This window comes from Phasianus colchicus, chromosome 1 (assembly GCF_987193195.1).
Source record: "Phasianus colchicus chromosome 1, bPhaCol1.hap1.1, whole genome shotgun sequence".
In the NCBI taxonomy this organism is placed as follows: domain Eukaryota; kingdom Metazoa; phylum Chordata; class Aves; order Galliformes; family Phasianidae; genus Phasianus; species Phasianus colchicus.
In genome coordinates, this window is record NC_143436.1 from 119,755,065 (window position 1) to 119,766,909 (window position 11,845).

The 11,845-nt window shown below is 47.8% G+C and overlaps 1 protein-coding gene and 1 long non-coding RNA gene across 4 annotated transcripts; one reads left to right on the plus strand and one right to left on the minus strand.

The window, feature by feature from the left end:
- Positions 1 to 203: 203 nt before the first annotated feature.
- On the plus strand, positions 204 to 6,975 carry LOC116232743 (uncharacterized). 2 transcript variants are annotated; one of them, XR_016459843.1, is made up of 4 exons: positions 204 to 551; positions 2,923 to 3,000; positions 3,629 to 4,246; positions 4,554 to 6,975. It is a non-coding gene; the product is annotated as an uncharacterized LOC116232743 (long non-coding RNA). The 2 variants fall into 2 exon arrangements; XR_004167750.2 differs by lacking the exon at positions 4,554 to 6,975 and having other exon boundaries at positions 3,629 to 4,529.
- Positions 6,976 to 7,101: 126 nt separating this feature from the next.
- SAT1 (spermidine/spermine N1-acetyltransferase 1) lies at positions 7,102 to 9,978 on the minus strand. 2 transcript variants are annotated; one of them, XM_031599308.2, is made up of 6 exons: positions 9,699 to 9,975; positions 9,477 to 9,528; positions 9,306 to 9,389; positions 8,056 to 8,157; positions 7,911 to 7,951; positions 7,102 to 7,595 (listed from the first exon to the last, which is right to left on the minus strand). In XM_031599308.2, exons 1-6 carry the CDS (start codon positions 9,762 to 9,764, stop codon positions 7,425 to 7,427), a joined length of 516 nt encoding a protein of 171 aa, XP_031455168.1. In that variant the 5' UTR covers positions 9,765 to 9,975; the 3' UTR covers positions 7,102 to 7,424. The 2 variants fall into 2 exon arrangements, with proteins under 2 accessions (XP_031455168.1, XP_089980574.1); XM_090124448.1 differs by having other exon boundaries at positions 9,306 to 9,528; positions 9,699 to 9,978.
- Between the last annotated feature and the right edge of the window lie 1,867 nt (positions 9,979 to 11,845).

Below are 11,845 nucleotides of genomic sequence, written 5' to 3' on the forward strand. Positions count from 1 at the left end.
GCTGCCTTCCCAGTGCTGCTCTGGCCTCTGGCCCTGGGAGAGCTGTCACGCCTCGGCCTCCCCTCGGCTTTCTAGGTTCCTCTACAACAGGTCCTTCAGGCTCCTCGTGTGCAGTTACTGCTATGGCTTTTATCACTGATTGCATGACTACATTTCCTTAAAATGCAGGCAATTATTACCGTGAGAGCCAGAGAACAGTAAGTTCACTCTTTTATGTTCATTTATTTGGAACACGGAGCTTTTCAGCTGGGTTAATTTGTCACTGTGGCGGCCCTGTGACCTCACTGACCTGTCATGGGGCTGGGCTCTGTGCCAGCTCTGTACCTCCGGCTGCATGGCTGGGCTCTCCAGAGCCCCTGCTGCATTGCCCTGTGCCAAGGCAGCTGCCTGAGGCTGTGCCGTGTGTGTGTGTGTGTGTGTGTGTGTGTGTGTGTGTGTGTGTGTGTGTGTGTGTGTGTGTGTGTGTGTGTGTGTGTGTGTGTGTGTGTGTGTGTGTGTGTGTGTCCCCATCCGTCCCTACTGTCATTTAAGGTCTTTCCTCACCAGTAAGGGTGGGTTCCTGGTTCCATCTCTTCTCCTCCCTTAGTCACAATGTCACAGGATGGCTGAGGTTGGCGGGGACCTCTGAGGGACCTGCTCCAACCCCTGCCCAAGCAGGGGCACCCAGACCAGGAGCTGGGGTCACATTCAGACAGCTTTTGGAGATCTCCAAGGAGGAGACTTCAGCTCTCTAGCAGGGGTGAGGTCATTTTCCTCCCAAAGCTAAAGCCTTGAGGGCATTTTCATGAGTGACTTACAGCCAAGTGAGGGGTGCATGGCTTCTGCAGGGAATCTGGGGCTGAGGCCTCACTGGGCTCCAATGCTTCAGCAGCCCCCATTCCTTGCTGTCACTGCTTCGTCCTCATGTGCCCCTGGAGCTTGCTGTGTGCTGGGACATGACTTGTTTGGAGGAGGCCTGCCCACTTGTGCATCTAACAGAGCTTTCCCCTTCCTTAAGGGGGGAGTTCTTTACTGGAGACATCAATTTTTCCAATGTACGTTGGTACTAAACGTGAGAATCAGATCAAGTTTGAACTGCAGAAAGGCAATGCTTGAATGCATAACCTGTGCCCAGTTTTCCTTTGATTGTTCCAGATAACATATTCTTTAAGCATTTTGAGATTCAAACGTTTTAACTTCAGGAAAGGGAAGCTAACATGAGATGTTTTAAACATTTTTGGAGGACAGCTGACTTGTATGTAGTAAGGTGGACAGAAGAGCAGCTCACCTCTCTTGGAATAGAGATTTACCTATAGGTTTAATCATCAAATCTATTGTTCTAAGGAAAGGTTAAGAACAGAAACAAACAAACAACAACAAATTAGAAAAATTGTGCTTATAGCAAAGAAGAAACTAACTGGACCTCTCCAGCTAGTTATGCTGCCCTAATTGCTTAACAAGCTTCAGTCATTTGTTAGTTTCCTGAAAGCAGAACTCAACACCCTGAAGTAATTTATTGTATGATAATTCCAACTTGGTGCTTGTTTTGGATTTGTAAATGTTGTGGAATGCTTTGCTGAAAAGAGCACCAGATGTTTCTTATGGTGCATACTTGAAGGTCACAGCTGCATCTCATAACTTCATAGCAGATGTAGCAAAGGCAAGGATTTCCTGCTGAGTGCTGGGCTGCTAGGATGTTGTTTACCTCAAGGTGAGCCAGTTCGGCGGTGGGTCGTTCTGGGGCAGAAAAGAGCAGATAAACCTCATGCAGTGGAGCCTCTGCCTGAAAAGAAACTGTTGAGTTTCAGATTCCTGACGGGTATTTTTATGGCTTGTTTGAAGGCACCTGGCACTGCAGGAATTGCTGGTGCTGACCCATCATGTCTCACTATGGAGGAGCTGGAGGAAGGCATTCCTGCAGTGCAGGATTTTATTCTCTTTTCTGTGGTGCCCAGTGCCAGAGGTAATAGGCAGAAACTGTGGCACAGGAGATTTCCTCTGAGCACCAGGCAGCATTTCTGCTCTGTGCAGGTGTCAGAGCACCTCCTTGGAGCTTCCTCCTTGGACCTCTCCTCCTTGGAGATCTCCAAAAGCTGCCTGGCTGTGGGCCTGGACCTGGGCATCCTGCTCTGGGTGTCGCTGCTTGGACAGGACCTGATGGACCCAGAGGACCCAAAAGCCTCATCAATCCTGTCGTTCTGTGATTCAGCCCCTCTGAGCACAGCATGCATCTGCAGGGAAGGGTGCACAACGTGCAGCACTCAGTTGCAGCGGGTTGCAGTGGTACAGGATCTGTGCCTCTGGCTGCCTGCACTGCGCAGGGGAACAGGCCATGTGTGGAGGTGAAGCTGGTCCTGCTGGGGCGTGCAGCAGGGATCACGAGGGCGTCCAACTGCAGGGTGAAAAGTTCTTTGGCTTTGCACAGCCCGAAGCAACAGCCAAGTCCAAATGGCAAGGAAAGCAGTGCTGGGAATGTGGTTTTTGCTTCCTTGCGCATGCAGGGCTTCCCTTGGGCATAGCTTCCCACAGGTCTTCTGGTCAGATTTCAGACAGTTTGATGATGGCAAGCTTGGCATGGAAATGCAGAATCATTTTACTGCTTCCCTGTGCTGAGAAGGTCATCACCTGATGCCTATAAATCCTGCATATTTGCTTATGGTAAGGTTTTCTTCTCTGGGACTCTATAACCTTGACCTCACTTCACTCTCATTTGAACTGGCTGCACTGTGTCATGCAGTGGACTTCATTCCCTTAGCCTTGTTTACAGTCTGCCAGCTCTTGGAGATATGTTGTTACCTAAGATGGGTGTGTTTCCCTGTATGGCTGAGGAGTAGTGTATGCTGACTGCCATTACCCCTGGAACCTTCAGCCAGTTTGGTCTAAAATTGAATTAATACAGTCTTACTTCTTTGGTGCTAGCGCTTGTTTCTGTCTCTCTGCCAGACCTGCCTGGTGCTGCTCAGACCTGAATAACTCCTGCTTGCAAATCCATCGATGTGTGACTGAAGAGATCAATGGAAGGTAACAGTGATCAAGGGGGTACTTGATGTATTCCAAGAATTTGTCTTTGAGATATCTCATTTTGCAAAGTAAGAGCCTTCTGTTTCTGGGCCAGTTTCACAGCCAGCCCTGCACATGATGCCCCGCACTGCTGCAGACCCTCCTCCTGCCCTTCCTTCCCAGTGCATTGGCAGACCCCACATCTCAGGGACACCAGGGCAGACACCAGTGGGCTCACCCTGCCATCACCTTGGCCACACTGGAAATTTTTCTTCTGTTTCTTTGCAGTTTGGCCTGTGCTGATTAAGATCAATCTAGTAAGCAATAAAAAGTTGCAGTAATTAAAAACCAAACCAAAAAAAAAAAAAAAAAAAACCAACACCGTGACCCTACCAAATATTTTGGGTTGATACCAGTTTGGCTGGGCTTTCCTTTGCTGAGAGCATCTTGAATGCAGGCAGGCTTCTGCAGCATTTTCTGCTGTTCCTCTAGCATCCCAGGCAAGGAGGGAGCTGCTCCTTTGGGGTAAATCGTGGTGGTGGCGGTGTTTTTTAAGGGACAAGGGGTGTTTTTTTCTGTAAATGCAGCAAAATGCATTTTGGCTGTGTGGTGGTTAATGTTCTTGCAAATCTGTGTTGGCCCATGCTAGGAAGTTGGTCTGGGGAAAAAAGTGGAATTCAGCTGTCTAAACTGATTGCACCAAGATGGAGTCTATAAACCAGAACTGAGAAGTTTTTCTGTTTCTTCGTGTCCATTTGTTGTTGTTGCTGTGCCAGTCATTTGGAACAAGGCTAATGCAAAGGTTCATGGAGATCACAAAGACCCAGGGTGGAGTCCATCATAAGCAAAGCTAGAGGACGGCAGTTCAAAGGTACCTTTGTAGTGGCAGTGGGATGCCAAGTGACAGCAACCAGCCTTGAAAATCCTCCCCCTGCACTTTAACCCATGTGTTTTGAAAACACCTCAGCACCTTGGGAGCACTGCTGCTGGTAGGCAGCCAGCCACCTGCTTCTGCCCACAGTGGGTTGGGGACATCCTGTCCCCCTGCTTGGCACTGGTGAGGTCTCACCTGCAATACTTTGTCCAGGTGTGGGATTGCCAGTACAGGAGAGATATAGACCTGTTGGAGTGTGTCCAGAGGAGAAATGATCCAAGGGATGGAACAGCTCTCCTACAAGAACAGGCAGAGAGCTGGAGCTGTGAAGCCTGGAGAAGAGAAGGCTGTGAGATGACCTGATAGTGGCCCTTCTGTATCTACAAGGGGGTGGTAAGAATGAAGCAGTCATAAGCAGGGTCTGTTGTGATAGGACAAGGAGAAATGGTTTCAAACTAAAAGAGGGGAAATTTAAATTGGATATAAGGAAGAAGTGTTTTACAGTAAGAGTGGTGAGGCACTGGCACAGGTTGCCCACAGAGGTGGTGGGTGCCCTGTCCTTGGAGACACTGGGTGAAGCTGGACAGGGCTCTGAGCACCTTGATGGAGCTGTGGATGTCCTTGTTCAGGGGAGTTGGACTAGATGGCCTTTAAATGTCCCTTCTGTAATTCTGTAATTCTGACCACTGCCTTGTGCCAGGGAATGAGCAGCAGACCTTGCCTCTCTGCTTGGGAGAAGGAAGAGAGCCTTGGGAAATGGAGATGTGGTTTCCTTCTGAACAAACACAGCCAGCTCCCAGTTGACGTCCAAGTGCAAATAAACAATCTGTGTAACTTAGAGGCAGTTCTGCAGCCAGTATTTGTTTTATGTTCTCATGAGTTAACCACCCCCTGGGGTTTTTTTTATCTTAAATCCTTAAAATGAAACTGAGTCTGGTGTGAAGATGAATGTTATCTCCCCACCCTATTTTTGGAGAAAAGGTGTACCTGTGCTCGGTTCAGCTACCAGATGTGGCTGCTGTTTTTGCCAGCAAAGAGCTTGGATCAGCTGGGCCTCAGGCATGGGGAGGGAGCTGTGCCTGGGTGGCAGAGTTGCAGCCTGCTCTAAGATTGCAGAGAGATTAAACACCAGCTGCCAACGTACTAGCTGTGTTTTGTTTTGTTTTGTTTTAGAGCACCTGATCTTTTATTGAAATATTACATCCTATTCTCTGAAATGGGGTTCCTAAAGTCTGTTGGAGCAGCAAAGTGCTGGCACAAGATTTCTGTACCACTGGGAAGGCTGCAGAGTGACCCATGGTCAGGGACTGCAGTGGTACAGGGCGTGGGGGCACAGGGTAGCACACCAAGCAAGGGTAGCTTGTTCCATTCAGCTGAAGTCAGGCACTTCGTGTTGCAACGTTTCAGGCTCCTTCAGAAGCTTTGTAAGGTTTCCTCCTTTAGGGCTTTTGGATCTTGTGCATTTCCTTCCTTTCTCATCAACAGAGGGAGGCAAGAACCAGTATTATGCTAGCATCCAGTCCATTTGCATTATGTTTTGCAATGGCTTTCTGCACTTGGCTGCACACATCCCCGGGGTTTTCCCAGCACAGCCTGGATCAGCAGGCCATGTGCCAGGGCAGCACGTGTGGTCATGCAGGCACTGCTGGTTGCTCTGGGAGAGGTCCACAGCAAGAAGAAGAGGGGAGGGGGCAGGGCTGTTTTTCTTGCACATTTTATGTTTTAAGTGAAATGGACAAAAAAAAAATCCTCCCTCTATGCTGTCACTATGGCTACAGTTGTGAGGGAGCCTGTGAGCAGGAAACCATCCAGAAGGAGGGGCAGGGAGCTGTCCCTTTGTCCTTTCCCTCAACCTGAGGCCACCTTTCCATCCCCACCCAATGGGAAGGTCTTAGTTGTGAAGGTTTCTCTGGCTTGCTTTGCATAAAGAGCCTTTTTCCCAATGTTTCTGGCAGGGCAAGGGTTTCACCTTCGTGCAAGCATTACCATCTCTGTCAGTACATCCCTTTTCTAACTTCCCCAGAGGCAGGAAAACCATACCAAGCAAATAAGATAAGGCAGGAGGCCGAGATGCCTTCAGCCCACACACAAGTACAGGGCTGGTTTTGTGCTTCCTGCACTGAAAATAACTGGTTTGCCGTCAAACAAAACTTAGCACTGCTGTTTTCTTGACCTATGCCATCACTCTCCTAGGGGCTGATTTTAGAATCCCTACCACAAACCACATCAGAAAGGTTGCCTTTACCTCTGCATGTGAAGGTTTAGCACAACTGCAGCTGGCTGTCTTCTCCATTACCACTACCTGCTGAGGTTTTTGGTGATGCCTTCAGAGTCTACTTCAATGGAATTTGCTTAGAAAAAAACAATGCCAGACTGAAGGGGCAGAAGAAGATGAGCAAGATATGAGAAACACTTTTAAATTGCTTAAAAATGTGTCTAGGGTGTTTGCTTTCCTATTTACAGTGCCTAATTAGTAAGCTTGTTGCATTCAGTCATGCTGCTTTGATAGCTTGATTGTGCTACAGGAGTGGGGCTTGACACTGAAGCAGTTCTGTCCTAGATATCTAATGAGCTGTTAATTTGAAAATAAAAACATTCTTAAACTGCTCTACTAGGAATCACCCTCTGGGCTGACATGTGCCTGATTCTCAAATTTAGGTTAGCCTTACCAGATGCTCTTACTGCCCAATGCTCTAGAACAAAGAGACATCTTTCAGACGATGCAATTTATACAACAACCAAAGTCAGTGTAAAACTTCATTTCCTTTAACCCACTGCACTTTACAAGATAGGTTAAATCTCCTTCCCTCAACTTGAAAGCAGCACTGGTCAAAAGAAGCTTTTCATTGTGGGCATCCTGTGGAGCAAGAGGACGGAAATATAAAAATCCCACGCATCCACTTTCACTGGCCTTTTGGAAGGAAGGCAGACACTGTATTGAAAAGCAAAGTTGATACATTTATTTTCAACTTTTTAACAGATTAAAGAGTTGATGAGCAGTACAGCTTTATGCATTCCCTACAAAGTGTATTTAAGCACACCCAACACTCATTGGATCTTTCCCACACAGAGATGTCCAGACACTGCAGAATCTCAGCCCTAGGTCCTGCAAGCAAAACAAGAGTATCTTCTCTCCCTTCTGGGGACAGTGGTAAGCAGTGCTTCACTTGTGAAAGTATGTTTGGGTGACACAAGTGGTGTTATCCAAATGAAGGCTACAAATGAGAATTAAAGTCAGACCACTGCCATAGAATGAAAACTATTTATTTTTATAAAAGGAAATAAAACAAACCCTACCAGTGTGTACATTGTACACATTTGAATGACACTTACAAGAATGAAGTTTCCATATACAAAGATTACAAGCCCACACTGGTAAAGGATGGATACAAGCACATATTCAACTTGAGATGCCTCCACTCCAGCTCACAGTACCAATTACTCTATGACCACAGTTGCACAGTATTAGCATCCACACTACTTTATTCCACTACAAACACAGAAAGCAAGGAGTTTATTCAGAGAGCACGTATATTCATTTGAAGAGTTTGACTGCTGGAATCTTCTCTCACTACTCTTCTGCTGCCATCTTCAAGAGATACTCTTTGTCGATTTTGAAGAGCCTCCAGCCCTCTTCAGTGGACAGATCAGAAGCACCCCTTCTCTTGTAGAACCTGATGGAGGGCTCATTCCACTCTGCAACTAGGAAGTGCATACTGCTGCAGCGGCACTTGACAGCAACCTGCAGAAGTGCAACAACATTTCAAGGAGCAGCCACAGGTCAACAGGTCTTGCACTAAGCAACAGCCAGCTGCATATCACTACAAGTCATGAAGTTTATCTCTCAGTTCAGCTCTTGCCACTGTTTAACTGCCTCTAGACAGTGTTTAAGGCTGTCTGGTGCTCTATCATCTCTCTTAGTAACTCAGATATGCTAATACTGAGTAGTGCTCAAGGAGAAACTTGATTGCAGCTAACAGAAAAGCAAGACCAGCAAGACTACTGCTCTGTCATGTGTCCTCAGTGCTCTTTGTTTAGACTTATCACTCAGGCATACCTGACTCAAATTCTTCAGAATTTCTGATCCAATGCCAAGTCCTAAAGAAAAAAAAGCAACAAAAAATACAGTTGAGAAAAAACAGAAAGTTTGAATTTTAAAGTAGCCCTATTGGAAGCAACTCATCTAAATCTGTAGTACTTACCTCTGTACTCAGCCATTACATAGAAATCTTCAAGATACAACAGCTTTCCAATCCATGGATCATAAGTGAAGTAATACATAGCAAAGCCCACAATGCTGTGCCCTGAAACAAAGCATGCATCTTTAGCTGATCTAAAACTACTAATCAAAGTTAAGTCTTACATGCATGTTTAAATATACAGATTGTGACATGCAGCCATTTGCTATAAGGTTAGAATAAGAATTAAGCACAACTGAAAACATAAGTACAAACTTGCATCAACCTAACAGAAGACTGCCCTCTTCACACCCTGAAATGCTCAAGAGCAATGTTACAGTAAGCAGTGAACAAAGGCTTTTTCTCTACAAATACATACCCTACTGATTTATAAGTATTTCCTTTCTGGAATACAAAGCATTACAGAGCAGTTCAAAACCTACGTAACCGCCCCAACTCTGCTTCTTGGCAACCCCAACAATCTAAGAAACTCTACAGAATGAAACTCTACAGAATGTTCATCTTCCAATGAATCTATCAGTAGGTATTGTGAGAGAAGGTGTGCTCACAGACAACTGTTTCAGCAGCATTTCTGATACCTCAACTTATGTGCACACTGATAGTATTGCACTGTTTTGTCTTCAGCACCAGCAAGTCAAGCTAAATAAAGCTGCAGCTTCAAGTACAACTGCACTGCTCAACAGGAAAGAGAAACTAACTCTTTCAGCAGTAGCATACTCAAAACTAAGTCTTAGAAATCGTAACATCTACCATAATACTCTGCACATACTCTAAAGGAAGCGTGCATAAACTTCCGATCTACTGTGTCTTTGGTAAAGGTTTGGGAATAGCACTTGTCCCTGTAGACCTTACCTCATATTATGATCATCTACTTTATTGTGTAACGGATCTTTTAGTTACCTCCCCGCCCATCCATGTACACAGAAGGGCCATGTACATGGCGAAGCTAGAGACTGTAACCTGAAGATTGGGGACAAATTAAAGAAAACATGTGATTCAACAGGATTACATAAGGTTAAGTTAGGGTCAAACAAGAAAAGCCATTTAATTACTTGGCATTAAGTACATTGTTACACCTGATCATCCAACATCTCCAAGATTAGCAACTACTTCAGAACAGCATCACTCTATGTTACGGCATTTAAGCTTAGCCTGTTCCTGCTACCCCAGCTCCTCGCTGGAACCTAACGTCAGACAGCTCACGATAAGCACAAAGTATCACTCGCGTAAAAACGAGCGGCACAAAGCCTCACCTTCAGACGACCACTGTTCTTTCGGCACTTCCGCAACGAGACAGTGGTAGAAAGGGTGCTCGCCAAAGCCATCCTCAAGCAGCTCTACGAAAGCAAAACAAACGGACAGCTCAGCCGCAGGCGCTGGCACCGGGCCGCAGCAGGGCGGGCGGCCGCCGCCTGCCTGCCTACCTTTCTCGGTTAGCACCACTTGATCCTCCATGTCCTCGTACTTGGCTAGTTCCTGGAACAACACAACAAGTCAGCCGCCTCCCCCGGGCCGCTCTCCCCCCCCCCCGCAGTCTTGCGCAACGCCCCGTTTGCGCTCAGCCGCTGCCCGCCCCGGGACCGGCCGCCTCCCCATCCCCCCATCCCCCGCCCCCCCCCCCCCCCCCCCCCCCCGCGCGCCCGCACCTTGATCAGTCGCAGCAGATCGGAGCAGTCCTCAGGACGCGCGGCGCGGATACTGAACGAAGCCATTTTCGACGGCGTTTCCCCCTGCGGCCCCCTCGGCTGACGAGTCCCCGGTGCGTGAACAGGAGGAGCAGCTGCTTCTTCATTCGTGTCCCGGGCGCGGCGGCCACCTGCGGTCAGTCAGGCTGCGAGCATGTCCCGGCGGCGCTCGGCAAGCAGACGACTTTCCACCAGCTGCGGTGACGCTTCGAACTCCAAATGTGCCTGCGCCGGCGCCTCCGCCTCCATTTATAGACGACCGCGCCCGCCTCTCCCCGCACGAGAGCCAATGGGAGCGTCCGCAGCGCTCGCCCTCAGCCAATGGCAGCGCCCCTCCCCGGAATCTTGCCTCGCCCTGCCAGCAACAGCTGCTGCGGATGTCTCGTGACTCCCCGCCCCCACGGCGCCCCCTGGCGGAGCCTTCTCTCAGCGGCTCGGGGCTCTCGTGTGCGGGGGGCTTTGCCACTTGTTTATCACTTGTTGTATGAAATAAAAGCCTCCGTAGCTGCCTATAGTGCATATAACCACCTCCACCTCAGGGAGGTGGTTGAGTCACCATCCCTGGATGTGTCTAAAAACCGTTTGGATGTGGTGCTCAGGGACACGACTTAGCACAGGGTTGTTAGTTAGGGTAGTATGGTTGTGGTTGGACTCAATGATCTTTAAGGTCTTTTCCAACCTGAGCGATTCTATGATTCTGTGACATCAAACTCTGTATTGGAGGGTTATGGTCCCCTTCCTCCTCAGGGCATCCACTCTCCCAACAAGAGTGCACATACACAGACAGCCCTTTGGCCATCACAGGCACACAGACCTTCCTGCATGTGCTTACTGGCAGGGGGGGAAACCAGATTCCTTGGAGAACAAAAATGCCCAATATTGAGGTACCCTCCCAGCCAAAACTGTCACCATGCCCTGATGAGGGCTCACACAGTGCCCAGCCAAGCTGTTGTTCCCTGACCAGATCAGGGCCGTAAGCCTGACATTTGTTGAAGAAATTCTGTCTTAATAGAGCACTTCAAGGCAGCTTTGGAGTATGAAATGTAACCTACAGATAATGTGAATGTCCACTGGATCCTAGCTAAATGATATGCACAGCTGTAGGCCTACCAGATACGCCACTTGGATGAGAAGTAGAGAATTACTTGGAATACACACAGTTTTATTTTCATCTTTTTCTATAAACCTTGCAACTATCACATCCACTCCTAGATACTGTAAATGAGCTTCCTCTCCTCTCCTCTCCTCTCCTCTCCTCTCCTCTCCTCTCCTCTCCTCTCCTCTCCTCTCCTCTCCTCTCCTCTCCTCTCCTCTCCTCTCCTCTCCTCTCCTCTCCTCTCCTCTCCTCTCCTCTCCTCTCCTCTCCTCTCCTCTCATCCTTTATCTGGTTTAACTGGTTTCAATAGTAATTTGGGGTATGTGAAGACATTAAGTCATGCAGAATAGCAGTTCTTAAAACACAGATCTCAGAACGTTTTCACAACACTCACACCCTGTTTTTCAGTGCACACAATGTCTTAAGAAGTTTGTCTTCATTTAGACATAGGGACCAGTATGGAACATGATACTGCAAAAGAACTGTATGGAGAAGTGTATTCTGGTGGCCAGGCTCAGTCAAGAAAATCATCTGGCATATGCTTAGAGTCCTGGGAGGCTCTAGCATCTTACATTCACCCTAAATTCAGTTTACCCTCTATTGGAGCAAATACAGAGATGTCCAAAAAGCAGAAGCATACCCAAAACAGGAAGTGGCAGTCACAAAATCACAGAATCACAGAACTGTAGGGGCTAGAAGGGACCTCTGGAGGTCATCGAGTCCAACCCCCTGCTGAGGCAGATTCTCTATAGCAGGTCGCGCAGGAAAGTGTCCAGATGGATCTTAAATGTCTCCAGAGAAGGAAGCTCCACAGGCTCTCTGAGCAGCCTGTCCCAGGGCTCTGTCACCCTCACAGTGAAGAAGATTTTCCTTGTGTTTGTACAGAACTTTTTGCATCCCAGTTTCTGCCCATTGCCCCTTGTTCTATTGCTGCTCACCACTAAAAAGAGTTCGCCCCATCAACTTGACTCTCACATGAGATCCCCTCTCAGCCTTCTCCATGCTGAACAGT

What these genes read in the sequence shown, in the direction of transcription:
- SAT1 (XM_090124448.1), bottom strand. Translation starts at nt 9,764, where the DNA reads ATGGCTTCGTTCAGTATCCGCGCCGCGCGTCCTGAGGACTGCTCCGAT. An exon ending in AGAACAGTGGTCGTCTGAAG is followed by an intron (nt 8,158 to 9,305) that starts GTGAGGCTTTGT and finishes GCTTTGTTTCAG; the next exon opens with GGCACAGCATTGTGGGCTTT. An exon ending in TTCTGAAGAATTTGAGTCAG is followed by an intron (nt 7,596 to 7,910) that starts GTATGCCTGAGT and finishes GCACTTCTGCAG; the next exon opens with GTTGCTGTCAAGTGCCGCTG.